Source organism: Indicator indicator (assembly GCF_027791375.1).
Source record: "Indicator indicator isolate 239-I01 chromosome W unlocalized genomic scaffold, UM_Iind_1.1 iindW_random_scaffold_127, whole genome shotgun sequence".
In the NCBI taxonomy this organism is placed as follows: Eukaryota; Metazoa; Chordata; class Aves; order Piciformes; family Indicatoridae; genus Indicator; species Indicator indicator.
Genome location: NW_026539076.1, coordinates 61,501 through 81,218, shown reverse-complemented (window position 1 = coordinate 81,218; position 19,718 = coordinate 61,501). Strand labels below are relative to the sequence as shown.

At 44.3% G+C, this 19,718-nt stretch overlaps 1 protein-coding gene across 1 annotated transcript in view; it reads left to right on the top strand.

The window, feature by feature from the left end:
• The window catches only part of LOC128979913 (mothers against decapentaplegic homolog 4-like), a gene marked incomplete at its 5' end in the record, with an annotated part of 31,684 nt that extends 13,583 nt beyond the window's left edge, over positions 1-18,101 (top strand). Inside the window, 4 exons of the mRNA XM_054398309.1 lie at positions 4,911-5,094; positions 8,133-8,301; positions 9,208-9,346; positions 17,890-18,101. Of these exons, the coding sequence (XP_054254284.1) occupies positions 4,911-5,094; positions 8,133-8,301; positions 9,208-9,346; positions 17,890-18,101 (704 nt within the window). The remainder of the gene's footprint in view (positions 1-4,910; positions 5,095-8,132; positions 8,302-9,207; positions 9,347-17,889) is intronic.
• Positions 18,102-19,718: the final 1,617 nt, after the last annotated feature.

Below are 19,718 nucleotides of genomic sequence, written 5' to 3'. Positions count from 1 at the left end.
GCAGCTCAATATGAGCAAGCAGTGTGCCCAGGTGGCTAAGAAAGCCAATGGCATCCTGGCTTGTATCAGAAATGCTGTGTCCAGCAGGAGTAGGGAGGGGATTGTCCCCTTGTACTCAGCTCTGGTGAGGCCACACCTCAAGACTTGTGTCCAGTTTTGGGCACCTCAATATAGGAGAGATTTTGAGGTGCTGGAGCAAGTGCAGAGGGCAATGAAGCTGGTGAAGGGCCTGGAAAATAAATCTTATGATGAGCAACTGAAGGAGCTGGGGCTGTTTAGCTTGGAAAAGAGGAGGCTAAGGGGAGACCTCATTGCTGTCTACAACTACCTGAAAGGATGTTGTAGAGAGGATGGTGCTGGTCTCTTCTCCCAGGTAATTAGTGATAGAACAAGAGGGAATGGCCTCAAGCTACGACTGGGTAAGTTTAGACTGGACATTAGGAAAAAATTTTTCACAGTGGTCAGGCACTGGAATGTGCTGCCCTGGGAGGTGGTTGAGTCACCAACTCTGAATGTGTTTAAAGGTCGTTTAGACGTGGTGCTTGTGAATATGGTTTAGGGGTGAACTTTGTAGAGCAAGGTTATCGGTTGGACTTGGTGATCCTGAGGGTCTTTTCCAACCTGAATGTTTCTGTGATTCTGTGATATGGATGGGCTCAAGATTGAGGTGTGGACTTCACCATGGACACCGTTGCACAGGTTATTCATGACGTTGAAATGTATGCTGCAATGAAACAGGCAAAGTGGGTGAAGCCTCTGTGGTATGGAGGGTGATGGCTGAAATATAAATATGGGGAAGCCTGGCAAATTGATTACATCACACTGCCACAAACCCCCCAAGGCAAACACCATGTACTTAGAATGGTTGAAGCAACCACTGGATGGCTGGAAACATTCAGTGCCCCGTGCCACCACCCTGAACACTATCCTAGGCCTTGAAAAATAAATCTCTTATTGGCATGGCACCCCAAAAAGAACTGAGTCAAATAATGGGATTTACAACCTTGTAGACACTTGGGCCAAGGAGCATGACATTGAGCGGGTGTATTACATCCCCTGTCACACACTAGCTGCTGGGAAGATGAAACATTATAATGGCCTGCTAAAAACCACCCTGAGAGCAATGGGAGGAGGAAGTTTTAAAAATTGGGATGCACATCTAGCACAAGCCACCTGGTTAGTTAACATTAGAGGATCTAGCAATTTCACTGGCCCTGTCTAATCGAAACTCCCATGTGCTGTAGAAGGAGATAAAATCCCTGTAGTGCATATGACCAATATATTAGGGAAGATGGTCTGGGTTAGTCCTGCTTCAGGCAAAGGCAAACCCATCCATGGGATTGCTTTTGTCCAGGGACCTGGGTGCACCTGATGGGTGATGTGGGAGGATGGAGATGTCCACTGTGTGCTGCAAGGTGATCTGATTTTGTGTGAGAACAGACAATGAATCATACACATAGTATAAGGTGTGTTGAATGTTGTATAAGTTGTGTTGCGTTATGTTAATTGCTGCTGGGCATGATGTAGATGGTATAGAATAAGGAGTGTATAATGTCCAGGTTTCAGCTGGAAGGGAACACCAATTAAGGCAGCTAGCTGAACCAGCTAATGGGTATTCAATACCATGCTGACATCATGCCTGCTGTATAAGGAAAGGGCTGGCTGGGGCAAAGGATGATGGGACTTAGAGTTCTGGGTTTTGCACCTTCTCTTGTCTCTCTTGCCTCTCTTGCTTTGCTTCACTTTGCCTTGCTTTGCTCTCTTCCAAGAAAGAAGTCTGGTATTTTTTGTATTATTCCTTCAAACTCTCTGTCAACCCACTGTTGTGGTCGAGGGGAGGCTTATTTATTAATTACCCTCACAACGATAATTAATAAACAATATGGCAAATGGGTATTAATAAAAATAGTAACCCTTTATTAATATGAAATATGCCAAACTCATAAAAAGGATCGTTGTACGATCAGAAGATATATTTACAATGGATTATGCAGTCTCAGGGCAAATACAAACTATTCTATGCAAATTAGGAGGCAACAACTTGGAAAGAGAAGGTCCCCGAGAGTAGGTAGCGCTCAGTTACAGCGGGGAGGAGGTTCGATAAGATCCGTTAAACCCAAAGGGCAGTGAATTAGTTACTCACAGCTATTTTTATCCATATAAGGGATGCTGCTGCTGCTGCATTAGCTTTGGGGCGCTCTCGTAGGGCATGGCATGGCAGATTGCCGGCAGGAAAGGTTCACTGCGTGGTCCCAGGCTGGTCTGGCTTCAGCGGACAGCGGGCAGTTAATGATGCTCTTGGTGACAGGTGCTTGCGTGGTTCCTGGGTAAACTGAGGCACGGCACGATTCTGGTGGCAAGGGGAAGCAGGCTAGGCGACTCTGGCTTTCTAGGCTCGTGGCTTCTCCAGCTTGCACATGTATGGCTCATGGCTTTATCCCAGGGTCTGGACCAGGCACTCGAGGTAGGGCAGGCAACTCGAGGCGGCAAGGCTTGAAGCAAAGTGAGGCTTCAGCAGGCTTAAGCAAGGCTTGAGCAAGGCACAAGTGACTACCAAGTCACTTGTATATATACAGAATGCCAGAGGTCAATTGGTCCAATGGGGCAATGAAGCTAATGCGTAGCTGCCCAATAGAAAAGCGTTCTGCCAGGCTATGACCATAAAAGGCAGAAGCAAGGACCTTGTATCTGGGGGAGCAGTGGTCAGCTCACATGCTCTCACCCCAGATAAACATCTTGTTTACCAGACAGGCAGGAGTCCTGTCCCCTTTGTTCCTTTTCCCGCGTTGCCCTGTTTTCCTGCAGGAAGGAGGGGAGAGAAAGGAACTCTGTCTAGACATGTTAAGGCCTGTCTGGATTTGTACTGGGCCATGTGATGGCCCTACCATCACACCCACAGGGCTTTTGTTTACTCTTTTGCTCTCAGTCTTCCTTCCCATTCCACTGGGAGAGTGGTGAGGGGGAGTTTTGTGTGAGCAGCTATATGAGAACTCAGCTGTTGACTGAGTCAAAACCTGTCAAGCATTTCCCTGTTCTTAAATTGGGGACCCCAGAACTGGACACAGTTCTTCAGATGAGGCCCCATCAGGGCAGAGTAGAGGGGCAGAAGAACCTCCCTTGACCTGCTTGCATACTCTTCTTGATGCACCCCAGGATGCCATTAGCCTAATTGAGCAAGATTGGCCATATTGAACAGGACTTGACCCAATACTGACCCCTGGGGAACACCACTTGTTATGGACCTCCAACTAGACTGTGCCACTGACCACAACCCTCTGAGCTCTATCTTTCAGCCAGTTTTCAATTCACGTCACTGTCCATTCACGCTTCCTAAACTTGCTTATGATGATGCTGTGGGAGATGATGTCAAAAGCCTTGCTGAAGTCAAGGTAGACAACGTCCACTGCCCTCCCCTCATCTATCCATTCAGTCATGCCCTCATAGAAGGCTATCAGATTAGACAGACATGACTGCCCCTTGGTGAATGCATGTTGACTACTTCTGATGGCCCTCTTTTCCTCCACATGCTTTGAAATGACACCCAGAATGACCCGTTCCATCATCTTTCCAGGGACAGAAGCAAGGCTGACTGGCCTGTAGTTTCTTGGATCTTCCTTCTTGCCCTTTTTGAAGACTGGAACCCTATTGATTTCACCCTCTTCACTCCTTGAAGATATGAGTATTTATTTGAAGTTAAAAATACTTAAAGGAATTCAGGCACCTTGGTTTATTTTGTTCTAATAAAAAAAGATCTTAAGACAAGTGGGTGTGCTGCTGGGTGCTGCATTGTGTAATCACAGAAACATTCAGGTTGGAATAGACCTTCAGGATCACCAAGTCCAACCAATAACCTTATTCTACAAGGTTCACCCCTAAACCATATCCCCAAGCACCACATCCAAATGACCTTTAAAAACATCCAGGGTTGGTGACTCAACCACCTCCCTGGGCAGCCCATTCCAATGCCTGACCACTCTTTCCATGAAAAAAAAATTCCTAATGTCCAGTCTAAGCCTACCCAGTCACAGCTTGAGACCATTCCCTCTTGTTGTATCACTAATTACATGAGTACCACTGATGGTGCTGGGAGAGCTCTTTTTCCTCATGGCTTATCAGGCTACTGTGTTTAGGTCCTGTTATGTAAGCTCTTCTGGAGTGCATAGTAGTGAAGATTTTCTTTGCTGTTGAAATGCCAACTGTGTTACCCTTGTGTGGAAATGGGTCCTTATAGTCAGCAAAAGTGCCAAGTCCCCAAAATCTGAGTGCTTGAAATACCCAGTGACTTAAGCTTATGGTAACTTCAGGGTTTAATGTGTTTGAAGACAGTATTAACACAGCAGCAGATACATGTATACAAAATCACTTTGTGTGCTTTATCAGGTTTCCTGGCTCACTTGAGTGTTTGGGGTTTTCCTCTAATGAGTCAGGGTTGTCCCTCCTCACATGGTGACTTCTTCCAAGTATCATCTTTCCTTTGTAAGCAGTCTGTAAAATAGTTTGAGTTTTCTATTAAAACATGCCATTTTGTTCTGCTTCCTTGCCTTGTTCTGCTTCCTTGTTTTATTCCATGCCTTACAAAAATCAAGTTGTAATCATAAGGTACAGGAATGCAGATGGTTTACAAAACCCAACTGGAATTATAAGTTGTATGAAAAGCTTGGAAGATCTTAACTACAAAACCTAGCATTGATGTGTGCTCAAATAAAATTGAGAAGCCTATGCTCATTGCAGTATGTGGTATTTTTCTGTGCTTTTAAACACACCTTTGTCTCTCTGAACTTGCTTATGTGGATGTGTATGTTGCTCTGAATAATGGATGTGGTTGCAGAAAGCTTAATTGATTGTCTGGAGTGGGTTTATAGGGTTTTTTTTGTGCTTTTCAGTCAGTTAATTGTATATATATTCTTCAGCTCCAGAATACTGGTGTTCAATCGCATACTTTGAAATGGATGTGCAAGTTGGGGAAACATTTAAGGTCCCTTCAAGCTGTCCCATTGTCACTGTTGATGGATACGTGGATCCTTCTGGTGGAGACCGGTTTTGCCTGGGTCAGCTTTCCAATGTGCATAGAACAGAAGCCATCGAAAGAGCAAGGTACTCTGCAGATCCAGAAATCTTCAGCTGACTGTGGCATTTGGTAATATTTGGGTGTACCTCCAGTCTGTGCCTCCCTTTTGAAATTACAAGTAAAGAATGATTTTTTTTTTCACTCAATTAATTACAGCAGTCTTTCTAGGCCACTACTGCAATGCATTCAAAAATGAGAACCATGCGACAAAACAGCCCTCAGAGCTTTGCAGTACTTTCAGAAACTCTGCCTTCAAGGATAAAATTAGCAACTCATGTCATTATGTATGCAAGCTAAATATTAGCTCTCCACACCACAGAGTGATGTGAGAATGACTCCAATGTATAGATTTTACAAAGGAACAGAAGAAGGTAGATAGAAAGTCAGTTGGATTTTTATTCATTCTCACCATGTGCCAGGCTTTGGAAGCACACAGAGCCAAAGCAATCTTGCAACTTTTCTTCTTTGAAATTCAAAGAACAAAATGATTCCCTGTCTTCAGAAATGTTGTATAGTGACAATCAAAATGCTAGATTACTGTAATGTGATCCAGCTCCCCATTAAAATGTGGCTTTGTATATGTAGAAGAATAGAATAATTTTGGTTCAAAGAGACCTTTCAGATCATCAAGTCCAATTGTTAGTCCAACACTGCCAGATCACCACTAAACCATATCCCTCAGCACCACATCTACATGGCTTTTAAATACCTCTGGGAATGGGGACTCCACTGTTCCAGGGCTTGACAACCTGTTCAAGGAAGAATTTTTTTCTCATGTCCTTGTGGGGGACTTTAACCTACCAGACATCTGCTGGCAACTTAATTCAGCAGAGAGGAGACAGTCCAGAAGGTTCCTAGAGTGCATGGATGACAACTTCCTGATGCAGCTCTTAGGTGAACCTACCAGGGGTAAGGCTCTGCTTGTTCTGCTGTTCTCAAATAGAGAAGGGCTGGTGGGAGATGTGATGGTCAGAGGCTGTCTAGGGTGCAGCGACCATGAGATAGTGGAGTTTTCAATATGCAGGGAAATAGGGAGGAGCAGTAACAGAACCCTCACTTTGGACTTCCGGAGGGCAAACTTCAGGTTGTTCAGGCAACTTATTTGGAAAGTTCCCTGGGTAACAGCCCTTAAGAAGAAAGGGGTCCAGGATGGTTGGACCTACTTCAAACAGGAGCTCCTAAAGGCACAGGAACTGGCAGTTCCCACATGCCGTAAGACGAGCCGGCAGGGAAGACGACCGGCCTGGATGAGCAAGCAGCTCCTGAAGGATTTAAGGGAAAAAAAGAGGGTTTATCGCCTTTGGAAAGGGGGGGAGGCAACTAGTGATATGTTTAAGGATGTTGCTAGATCATGTAGAAGAAAAATTAGAGAGGCAAAAGCACAGTTAGAAATTAAACTGGCCGCTTCTGTGAAGGACAACAAAAAGCATTTTTATAAATATATTAATGCTAAAAAGAGGGGCAAGAGGAGCCTCCACTCTTTATTGGACGTGGAGGGTAACATTATAACTAAGGATGAGGAGAAGGCTGAGATTCTAAATACCTTCTTTGCCTCCATTTTCAACAGTAAGGCAGGAGGACTTCAGGATAACTGGCCTCCTGAACTGGTTGATGGGGTCAAGGAGCAGTGTTGTACTCCTGAAATCCATGTGGAATTAGTTCGAGACTTGTTGAGTCACTTGGATATTCACAAGTCCATGGCCACAACAACCCCATGCAGAGCTACAGGCTGGGGTAAGAGTGGCTGGAGAGCAGCCAGACAAAAAGGGACCTGGGGGTACTGGTTGACAGCCGCCTGAACATGAGCCAGCAGTGTGCCCAGGTGGCCAAGAGAGCCAATGGCATCCTGGCCTGCATCAGGCATAGTTTGGCCAGCAGGAGCAGGGAGGTCATTGTACCCCTGTACACAGCACTGGTTAGGCCACACCTTGAGTACTGTGTCCAGTTCTGGGCCCCTCAGTTTAGGAAAGATGTTGAATTGCTGGAGCATGTCCAGAGAAGGGCAACGAGGCTGGTGAGAGGCCTTGAGCACAAGCCCTATGAGGAGAGGCTGAGGGAGCTGGGACTGTTTAGCCTGGAGAAGAGGAGGCTCAGGGGTGACCTTATTGCTGTCTACAACTACCTGAAGGGAGGTTGTAGCCAGGAGGGGGTTGGTCTCTTCTCCCAGGCAACCAGCACCAGAACAAGAGGACACAGTCTCAAGCTGCGCCAGGGGAGGTTTAGGCTGGAGGTGAGGAGAAAGTTCTTCACAGAGAGAGTGGTTGGCCATTGAAATGGGCTGCCCAGGGAGGTGGTGGAGTCACCATCCCTGGAGGTGTTCAAGAGGGGATTGGACGTGGCACTTGGTGCCATGGTTTAAATAGTCATGAGGTTTAGAGTGACAGGTTGGACTCGATGATCTTTGAGGTCTCTTCCAGCCTTCTTGATTCTATGATTCTAACCCTCCCCTGGTGCAACTTGAAGCTGTTTCCACTCCTCCCATCTCTTATTACTAGGCAGAAGAGACTGACCCCCACCTGCCTACAACCTCCTTTCAGGGAATTGTAGAGAATGATAAGGTCTCCCCTCAGCCTCATTCAGGCTAAACAAACCCAGTTCCTTCAGCTGCTTCTCACAAGACACGTGCTCTAGACCCTTCACCAGCTTTGTTCATCTTCTTGAGAGACTTTCTATACTAGAATTCTTGTGGGATTTTACACTTCTGAAAAGAACTGAATGTATTTGGCATTCCAGCTCTGTATTATCAGCAAGCACAGTAGTGGCTACTTGAGTATTGTTGCTTCTACATTCTGTGTTTCCCATAGGTCTTTACATGGTATTACAGATGTTTTTTTTACTTTACAGACTTTGTGTAACTATGTACAAATTTATACCCAAGATAATATCTACAATTTTAAGTCCTTTTATGAGGGGAGTATAAATTATGGTATAACAGTTTACTGTAGAATCATGGAATGCTTTGAGTTGGAAGGGCTGGAGTAGAGCTGGAGAACTGATTGTCGTTTATTTAGTAAAAATCTGATTTATATTACAGATACACTGGTGCATTGGAACTGTTTTTCAGGTTGCACATAGGTAAAGGGGTGCAGTTGGAATGCAAAGGAGAAGGTGACGTGTGGGTCAGGTGCCTCAGTGACCACGCGGTCTTTGTTCAGAGTTACTACCTGGACAGAGAAGCAGGACGTGCACCAGGGGATGCTGTTCACAAGATTTACCCAAGTGCATACATAAAGGTTGGTTTGATGGTCCTCAGTGAAAATTGGGGTGGGAAATGTTTGGTTCTTATAAATGTTAGGGAAGCTCTGAGACACTGAAATAAATGGAACTTAGTTTCTTCTTCAGAAAAGCCTAAACTCTTCCATTCGACAAGTCACTTAAGATAAATAATGTTTCTTTACTCCCCAAAACAAGAGAACTCTGCCAGACTTAAAAATTTAAGACACTCTATCTTGAATTAGAGATAAACTGCTTGAAGTTTGCAGTGATTTTTTGTTGAATTTTTAATCCTCAGTTGTGCAGGCAGGTTATGTAACAAATGTGAAAGAAACCCCACCAGCCTCTTTGTACAAGCTTTCTAGTGTGAGAACAGAGTTCCTGTGTATATTAATGCCAAAGCCTGATCACAAAGATCAAAAATGGCACCCACATGAAACCTCACTGCTGAAACTTCAGGCCTAGAGATTATTGGTGTTTCTTTTAAATAGACTGACACATTTCAATAAAGCAGTAAAGATGAATGAAGTTTGACAAAGTTAAACAGAACTTGTTGGCTTCCATTTTTATTTCTATGCCTATTTTCTGGAAATGGTGGTATTTAACAAAAAAGTCAGAATTTTATCAGCCCGTAGTATCCTTCAGATTGTGATCCTGGAGTTGGTTCTGTACAGGGTACTGCTCAGCTCAGATAGGTTCTGATATTGCCAGTGGTGGTAATGTCATATGAGAAGAGTCTCTAAGAATTAGATTTAGTGGATTATTTCTGTTAGAAATTGAACTAGTCAGGGAAGATTTGCTTTTGCCCACCTGTGTGGTGGGACTGCAGAAGTTTGGTCCAGATTATCAGGCATGGGAGCCGAGGAATTCTTTCCTTCTTTGATTTCAATGTCTTTGTATTTGAGTATTTATTTTGTTTTTTAAAGGTGTTTGATTTGCGCCAATGTCATCGTCAGATGCAACAACAGGCTGCCACTGCCCAAGCCGCTGCTGCTGCTCAAGCTGCAGCAGTAGCTGGAAACATCCCTGGACCAGGATCAGTAGGTGGAATAGCCCCAGCTATTAGTAAGTACATGAACTCCTTGATCTCCTTCTTTCCTTACCTGAAAAAAACCACAGCTCTCCCTCACAACAGCACACACCCACCATCCACCTACTGCCTCTGTAACTACAAATGGACTTGGAATGAGGTAGCAGGACTGGGATGAGATGGAGCTGGGGTGGCATTGTGGTAAGTCTGTGTTCATTCACTCTCTACTTGCTCCACACACCAATTTTCATTCTGTGGTCTTCAGGGAATGCTGGATATGGAAACAGCTACTTATTGTACTGCAAGAAGTGGTGTAGTATAGCAGAAAACACGTTAAACGGTATAACAAGAAAACAAGGTCAAAAGGCATAAACCCGTAACTTTAAACAGATGCTTTTGACTGCTTAGACATGATCTTGAAAAATGAACTTTTTGATCTAAGGTCATAAAATTGTTACAACAGTGAGAATTACTGGCCAACAAAGTCCTGGACTAGGTTTAGGGAAACTAGGGATTCTTGAGAAGAAGAAGGAGAAAATGTGAGGATGTTTTTCTCTTTCTTTTATTTTTGAAGTTATTCTGTGATAGATTTTTCTTAGTTACTAAATTCTAGATCCTTGAAATTGTACCTAAGTACTTTTAAAACTGTAAGTACTTGTATGACTCAAGCTGATTTCTGTGCCATAGTGTTTCCTGAAGTCCTGGTATTGCTATGTGGCTCTTTCCAGCCATCTGACAAATTGCTGAAGGCATTTTGGGGAATGTATTTAGCTTTTGTCTTAGCCATACTTGTGATTTAAACTTTTCCAGTTGTACTCATTGTGTCGGTGTGAGCTGAAATTCCCCCCCACCGACAATAACCAGGCTAGCCCAGTCTGGAAGCAAATGAAAAGCTGTATTTACAAGCAGAGTCTAAAATCTACAATGAAATGCAATGAATATATACAAATATACAAAATTCACGACATTCACAAATATATACAATCAGCAGAAAAAGCACAACCGATCTCCCTTTGCTTCCCCCCAAGGGGACCCTCCCAAAGGGGCCTCCCTCTCCCAGGAGCTTCCCCCCCAGACCTCCCTGGACAGAGAAGCAGAGTTAGTTAAGCAGAAAGTTGTTAACTTAGCTGCCGAGGTCAGTGTGTTATCTTCAGCCAGAAGAGAAGAAGAAACAGCAGCCAGACAGCCCAGCAACTGCCCCCACTGCCGAACGCAGAATGTGCCGAATGCCTACTTTGTTTTGGGTAATAGTTCTTAAACATTTCTATCTATCCAATGGAAGTGTTTAGAACAATCGTTATTTTGCTTTCTTACACCCAATAGTGACTTATTTACATTCTTTCACTTTCTCTGTACTGAACTTTGCAAGGAAAAATTAAAAAGACAGTTTCAAACCATCACAGTCCACCCCTTCTAAACAATTCCATTGGCTGCTACTATCATTTATCTAATCTAAAATAATATCTACAACAATAGGTGAATAAAGACCATAGTCCATTCCGGCTATTTCAGATGTAGATGATTCAAAAGAGTCAAATCACAGGAAAAACAGCAAACAGCTTGTTTCCTTGCAGATGGAGCGAAGAAAGGAACAGGGACTCTCAGGTGACTCAGGGCTCTCAGGGTTCGTGCACCGTAGATCTCATGAACTCTCCTCTTGGGCGCGATGCTGTATCTGCGCAACACTCTGAATTTAACCTCTCTCAGCCAAAGTTAGATTTCTTTGTGGAATACACTGAATTTCACCATTTTCTTGCATCACCCAATAGGTGTGACCAGGACCTTCAGCAGAAACCACCCCTCGGACAGGTTTGGCCTCTCCTGAAGGAGAAAATACCCAAACAGTTTTGCCTAACAGATTCTTTTCTCTGATAACAGGAACTCTATCACCTTCCTCCTTTCGCAACAAATCTGATTGGGCAGGTCCAGCTCGATTCACTGAACCTCTACTATTCACCAACCAGGTTGCTTGTGCTAAATGTTTCTCCCAGTTTTTCAAAGATCCACCCCCCATGGCTTTGAGAGTGGTTTTCAGCAAACCGTTGTAGCGTTCGATCTTCCCTGCAGCTGGTGCATAGTAGGGAATGTGGAATATCCACTCGATGCCATGCTCTTTGGCCCAGTTTTTTACAAGATTGTTCTTGAAATGAGTTCCATTGTCTGACTCAATCCTCTCTGGAGTTCCATGTCTCCACAGGATTTGTCTCTCCAGGCCAAGAATGGTGTTACGTGCAGTTGCATGAGGAACTGGATAAGTTTCCAGCCATCCAGTGCTTGCTTCTACCATAGTCAGCACATACTGCTTACCAGATCGAGAACGAGGTAGAGTGATGTAGTCAATCTGCCAGGCTTCACCATACTTGTACTTGGACCATCGGTCACCGTACCACAAGGGCTTGATCCGCTTTGCCTGCTTAATAGCAGCACAAATGTCACAGTCATGGATGACTTGTGTGATAGCATCCATGGAAATGTCAATGGATCTGTCACGAGCCCATTGGTAGGTTGCATCTCTGCCTTGATGTCCTGACGAGTCATGGGCCCACCGAGCTAAGAACAGCTCACCTCGGTGTTTCCAGTCAAGATCAGGATCAGGATCAGAGTTTGTGTCCACCTGGGAAACTCTTGCAGCTAGATCTGCCTGATGGTTGTGTTGTTGTTCCTCAGTAGCTTTGCTCTTAGGAATGTGAGCATCGATGTGTCTCACTTTCACTGGGATTCTCTCAATGCGAGCAGCAATGTCTTGCCACAGATCTGCAGCCCAGATTGGCTTTCCTTTCCTCTGCCAGCCATTCTTCTTCCAGTCTTTCAGCCAACCCCACAAGGCATTGGCTACCATCCACGAGTCGGTGTAGAGATAAAGCTTTGGCCATCTCTCACGTTCAGCTATGTTAAGAGCTAGCTGGACAGCTTTTACCTCTGCGAATTGACTGGATTCTCCTTCTCCATCTCTCGCTTCTGCAACTCTGCGCGTTGGACTCCACACTGCAGATTTCCATCTCCGCTTGTTCCCAACCACACGACAGGAACCGTCTGTGAACAAAGCATATCTCTTTTCATCATCAGACAGATCACTGTAAGGAGGAGCTTCCTCAGCACGAGTTACTCTCTCCTCTGGAGGTTTAGCACAGCTTGTGCCTCTTGGCCAGTTTGTGATCACCTCCACCAAACCAGGCCTTTCGAGATTTCCCATTCGAGCTCTCTGTGTTATCAGAGCCATCCACTTAGACCAGGTAGCATCTGTTGCATGATGTGGTGAAGAACCTTTGCCTTTGAACATCCAATTCAGAACTGGCAATCTAGGAGCTAGAAGAAGTTGTGACTCAGTTCCAATCACTTCAGAAGCAGCTTTCACTCCTTCACAAGCAGCTAAAATCTCTTTCTCTGTTGGAGTGTAGTTTGCCTCTGAGCCTCTGTAGCCACGACCCCAGAAACCAAGAGGACGTCCTCGTGTCTCCCCTGGAGCTCTTTGCCATAAGCACCAGGTTGGGCCATTGTCACTCGCGGCCGTGTACAGAATGTTCTTAATGTCTGGACCAGCTCGGACAGGTCCCAGACCCATCGCTTGGACTACCTCTCGCTTGATCTGGTCAAAGGCTGCTTGTTGCTCAGGACCCCATTGGAAACTGTTTCTCTTTCGAGTCACATCATAGAGAGGTTTCACAATCTGACTGTATCCAGGAATGTGCAGTCTCCAAAATCCCACTATGCCTAAGAAACGCAGAGTTTCTTTCTTGTTCATGGGATTTGCCATGGTGGAGACTCTGTTTATCACATCCATTGGGATGTGACGGCGACCATCTTGCCACCGCACTCCCAGAAACTGGATTTCTCTGGCAGGTCCTTTCACCTTGTCTCGCTTGATAGCGAAACCAGCTTGCAAGAGAATGTCAAGGATTTTATTACCTTTCTCGAAGACTTCTTCAGCAGTCTCACCCCAGACGATGATGTCATCGATGAACTGAATGTGTTCTGGAGCTCCACCTTTCTCCAAAGCATCATGGATCACTGCATGGCAGATGGTTGAACTGTGAATCCACCCCTGGGGCAAACGATTGAATGTGTACTGAATGCCTCTCCAGGTGAAAGCAAACTGAGGCCTGCATTCCTCTGCTATGGGAATAGAGAAGAAAGCATTAGCAATGTCTATGGTAGCATACCATTTGGCCTGCTTGGATTCCAGCTCATATTGGAGTTCCATCATGTCTGGTACAGCTGCACTCATGGGTGGAGTTACTTCATTCAAGGCACGGAAATCAACTGTCAGACGCCACTCTCCATTCTGCTTTCTCACAGGCCAGACTGGACTGTTGAAAGGTGAATGAGTTTTGCTGATGACCTTCTGATTCTCCAACTGACGAATCAAGTTTTGAATGGGCACCAAAGAGTCACGGTTGGTTCTGTATTGTCTGTGATGCACAGTTTGAGAAGCAACCGGCAGCTTTACATCCTCTATCTCATGTTGTCCCACAACTGCAGATTCATCTGAAAGCTCAGGTCGAATGGACAACTTCAATTTTCCTCCATCAATTTCTACAGTTGCTATTCCAAAAGCCCATTTGTAACCCTTAGGGTCTTTAAAACGCCCTTCTCTCAGAAAGTCAATTCCCAAAATACAAGGTGCATTAGGACCTGTTACAATAGTATGTTTCTTCCACTGCTTCCCAGTTAAACTTATATCAACCTCTATCTTAAACAACTCTTGAGATCCACCAGTGACTCCCTGAATAGTTATAGATTCTCCCCCTTGATAATTTGATGGTATTATGGTGCACTGAGCTCCTGTGTCAACCAAGGCCCTGTACTTCTGAAATTTTGAAGTGCCAGGCCACTGGATGTACACATCCTAATAGATTCTGTTATCTCCATTATCCCTTACCTCCCCCTGGCGGAAGGCAGGGCACCCCTAATGGTGGGGATTACATCCACATGTACAGCTGGCACAACGTCTAGCACCAGAATTAGGATCACTGTTGGAGCTATCAGAGTTGTTCTGGGAAACTGAGGAAGCGACAGCTACCCTCCTGGTATTGCTACCTCGGGATCTGCCCCTCTGCAGCTCCCGTAACCTCTTGAAAAGATCAGAAGTTGGTTGACCATCCCATCTGTTCATGTTCTCACCAAACTGATCACGCAGAGTTATCCAGATACTGCCACGTGATTGCCTCTGCTGTCTGTTTTGGTTTGAGCTGTTCTGGAATGGCCTTCTTGGAGCACATCTGTTTCTGACAGCTGAAACTTGTATCCATCTGGAGGAAGAGGAATTAGAATCATCCCCCTTCATCAAGTTGGATATGGAGGTTTTAAGTTCCTCCTTCAGCTCTTTCATGCAATTCTTCATTTCTCCAGACAAAGTTTCAATGGCTGAAACCAAAGAAGTACGTGCAAGACTATCCTCCAACTGCCTCATTTGGTCAGTGAAATGGCCAACAGTAGGAGGTGCTCCACCATAATTTCTTGCCACAATCCTGCTTGCCAGAATAGTAGCATAATTAGGAGGAGCAAGCTTAATGAGCTTTTTGGCAAGGCCTGTTCCAACAGGAATTTCATCAGGATTCAGAGTCTTATGATCTCCATACATTACTTCTCTCACAGCAAACTCTCTCAGACGCTTGATTCCCTCAGCTATTGTGGTCCAAGGCTTAGGGTTCCATGGTAAATCATCTCTGCTGGGGTACCTCAGCGAGACTGCCAGTAGGAGGCGTGCCCACAGAGAAACTTTACCAATGCACTTGCCTAGATGCCTGTCTATGCCTGTATCCTTTGAGAGCATCCCCAACTGAGAGGCCGACTTGTCGCCTACCACCAATGCTGGGGCTCCCATATCAAAACACCTGGCTAGCCAAGACAGGACTGGCTCATTATCTCCTCTGATGTAATCCTTCCTCACATGTCTAATTTCCTGTCTGGGTGCATTAGCTGACTGTATGTCATCCTCATCATCATCATCATCATCATCCTGAGGTCGCTGTCCCCATAATCCTATTTTAATCCTCCGTTGAATTTCTTTGAGTTCAGAGGCACTGCCAGCAGTTGCTAATCTACTAGGGTCTACATCCTGACCTACATCTCCATCATCCATGTGGGGTCTCAAGAGGTCTACCAGAGTTTTAAGGCTAACCCTCTCTTCCTCACCAGAAGGATCTTTCTTAAGAGAGGGACCCTGAGTAGAAGGACCCTCATCTCCATCTGCACCATCTCCTACAGCATCTGCATCTCCTTTACGCTTTCTGGTTACAGTGGCCACCAAATTTACTGGCTTGGTTTTCACATTCACAGCAGAGTTGGAAGAGCAAGTAGCCTTATGTCTTTCTTGATACAGTGCTATCAGTAGCCATATGATTATTCCAAGAAGCAACAAAATTAAGATTAAGGCTAGTACAAGATATCTAGGGTACCACTGGTTCCAAAGACCCTCTGTAGTTGTAAGAGGAGTAACAAACTCATATGTGTCTGCTAGCAGATCCATAGTTGAGTTACCATAGCTTCTTAGCCCAATAAGACCATAACAGAATTCACCAACATTCAGTAACTTGTTCTTAACCCAAAGAAATGACTTATATGCCACATATCTCACAATCTTGTCTATCATGCAAGAAATGGCCCATCTGTAAACAATCGCACCGATAATAGATGAAATAGAATGACTCAGAATCCAAAACAGCTTCATTTTGCTTCCTAATCTGAGCAGAAATAAATCACAAGCAATCGAGCCCCGAGTTGGAGCGCCAAAAATAAAAAGTGTGTCGGTGTGAGCTGAAATTCCCCCCCCACCAACAATAACCAGGCTAGCCCAGTCTGGAAGCAAATGAAAAGCTGTATTTACAAGCAGAGTCTAAAATCTACAATGAAATGCAATGAATATATACAAATATACAAAATTCACGACATTCACAAATATATACAATCAACAGAAAAAGCACAACCGATCTCCCTTTGCTTCCCCCCAAGGGGACCCTCCCAAAGGGGCCTCCCTCTCCCAGGAGCTTCCCCCCCAGACCCCCCTGGACAGAGAAGCAGAGTTAGTTAAGCAGAAAGTTGTTAACTTAGCTGCCAAGGTCAGTGTGTTATCTTCAGCCAGAAGAGAAGAAGAAACAGCAGCCAGACAGCCCAGCAACTGCCCCCACTGCCGAACGCAGAATGTGCCGAATGCCTACTTTGTTTTGGGTAATAGTTCTTAAACATTTCTATCTATCCAATGGAAGTGTTTAGAACAATCGTTATTTTGCTTTCTTACACCCAATAGTGACTTATTTACATTCTTTCACTTTCTCTGTACTGAACTTTGCAAGGAAAAATTAAAAAGACAGTTTCAAACCATCACACTCATCATCTTATTTTATGAGTTATAAGTAGTATAATTTGTTCATCCACCTTCTTGAAAGTGGTTAATCTGAGTTCTTGGGCTGAAAATGCAGCATTTGACAAACTTCAAGAATAAGTATTTTTTGACTGTATTTCCTAAGTAAGGTTTTACAAGTATTGGATTATAGAACTATAGAATGCTTTAGGTTGAAAGGGACCTTTAAATGTCATCTAGTCCAACCCCCTGCAGTGAGCAGGGACATCGTCAACTACAGCAGGTTCCTCAGAGCCCTGTCTAACCTGACCTGGAATGTTGCCAGGCATGAGGCATCTACCACCTCTCTGGGCAACCTGGGCCAGTGTTTTACCACCCTCAGTGTAAAAAAAGTCTTCCTTCTATCTAGTTTAAACCTCCCCTCTTTTAGTTTAAAACCATCAGCTGTTGTCCTGTTGCAACAGGCCCTGCTAAAAGGTCCATCCCCATCTTTCTTATAGGCCACCTTTAAGTACTGAAAGGCCAGAAGAAAGTCTCACTGAAGCCTTCTCTTCTCCAGGCTAAATGACTCCAACTCTCTCATCCTGTCCTCACAGCAGAGGGGTTACAGCCCTCATATCGTTTTTGTGGCCTCCTCTGGACACACTCCAACAGGTCCATGTCTCTGCTGTGCTGAGGACTCCAGGGTTGGACACAGCACTGCAGATGGGGTCTTACCAGAGCAGAGCAAAGGGGCATAATTCTCTCCCTTGACCTGCTGGCCACACTTCTTTGGATGCAGCCCAAGGATACAGTTGGCTTTCTGGGCTGTGAATGCATATTGCCAGCTCATTTCCAATTTTTCATCTACCAGTACCCCTAAGTCCTTCTCTGTAGAGCTGCTCTCCATCCCTTCATCCTCCAGCTTGTATTGGTACTGGGAGTTGCCCCAACCCAGGTGCAGGACTTTGCACATGCCCTTGTTGAATGAACTTCATGAGATTCACACAGGCCCACTTCTCAAGCTTGCACAGGTCACATATGGCATTTGTTTTCATCATGTCTGCTTCGGTAGAAGGAACACCTTTTCAAGATTGCAGAATTATTTAAAAAAAATGGGAAGAAAGGCAAAATAGTTGCTGTGTTCATTATAGCAGCAATTTAATAATGTTGCTTGGCCTTGGCTGTGGTGAGAGGGAACTGAATGTGAGGAAAGAGCTAAGCAAACAGGACTGGCTCGACAAACACCTGATCAAAGAATGTGTGTGTGAATGCTTACTGGAAACCCCTCCTGTTTAGGTTTGTCAGCTGCTGCTGGAATTGGTGTAGATGACCTTCGCCGTTTGTGCATACTCAGGATGAGCTTTGTAAAAGGTTGGGGACCCGATTACCCAAGACAGAGCATCAAAGAGACACCATGCTGGATTGAGATCCACTTACACCGTGCCCTCCAGCTCCTAGATGAAGTACTTCATACCATGCCGATTGCAGACCCACAACCTTTAGACTGAGACCCTTCTGCTACACTGCTGTGGGCTGTAATGTTGTGAGGATGGTGGATTGTAAAATAAGATTCTGTTTATGACCTGAAGATATATTTTTCTTTTGTTCTGCTTAATCTTCTAAACCCAGGTTTTAAAAACGTGTTTGCCACCTTGCTCTTAGCAGAAAGAAACTGAACATGCAGAATTTTAATTTTTGGTTATTTTCACAGCTTAATTGTCTCATAACACATGGCTCAGGGCTTGAAGTGAACAGTAAATGCCTGTGTCGGTGTGAGCTGAAATTCCCCCCCCACCAACAATAACCAGGCTAGCCCAGTCTGGAAGCAAATGAAAAGCTGTATTTACAAGCAGAGTCTAAAATCTACAATGAAATGCAATGAATATGTACAAATATACAAAATTCACAACATTCACAAATATATACAATCAACAGAAAAAGCACAACCGATCTCCCTTTGCTTCCCCCCCAAGGGGACCCTCCCAAAGAGGCCTCCCTCTCCCAGGAGCTTCCCCCCCAGACCCCCCTGGACAGAGAAGCAGAGTTAGTTAAGCAGAAAGTTGTTAACTTAGCTGCCAAGGTCAGTGTGTGTTATCTTCAGCCAGAAGAGAAGAAGAAGAAACAGCAGCCAGACAGCCCAGCAACTGCCCCCACTGCCGAACGCAGAATGTGCAGAGTGCCTACTTTGTTTTGGGTAATAGTTCTTAAACATTTCTATCTATCCAATGGAAGTGTTTAGAACAATCGTTATTTTGCTTTCTTACACCCAATAGTGACTTATTTACATTCTTTCACTTTCTCTGTTCTGCACTTTGCAAGGAAAAATTAAAAAGACAGTTTCAAACCATCACAATGCCTTATAGAGACTTCACAGCATTGGGTTTGTTCCTTTTGAAACTTCCCTTCTCTATGATGGCATCTGGGTTATATGCCTCACAGAAGTCTTTTGTATGCAGAATATATATATATATATTTATATCTGACAATTCCTTTGAATAGTGATAAACATTTACCTTATTCCAACTGATTTGTGATGTTCTTTTTAGGGAGCAGTTGTTACCAGAAGACTTTTTTATTTTCTTGACTTAAACTTGTTATGTTTTTTCCAGATCAAAATGTAGAAGATGCCAAAAAGTGACAGGTGAGACAGGATGCTGTTGGCATTGATGAGAAATAGCAAGAAAAAAGAACTTTTCCCTCACTATATTTGAAAGCAGATCTTAGATTTTTTTTTTATTTATATAGTTAGGTGAGTTATAAAACACTAAAGGAAATGGATACTTTCAGTGCTGGGACTCAAATTTAAACACACCATGAAATACCCAGCCTGCAAAGTTGCCACTGAAATTGCAGCTCAAAACTGAAGCAGGAGCATATTTTCCTAACTACTGATTTTACTCAAGTAAAACTTGGCAGGTCTTTAAAAAAAAGCCACACGACTCTTTTTATTCATATCTACCATGAAATCATGTAGAATCCAACCTTGATATTTAGCACAGGCTTTTTGTATCTGTTCATTATTTCCACTTAGGGCAAGATGGCAAACTTGTTTTTATACTTTTTGGTTATTTTAAAGCCCTTATGCCATCAAGGACCTTATCAACTGGTAATGACTTTGTATAGAG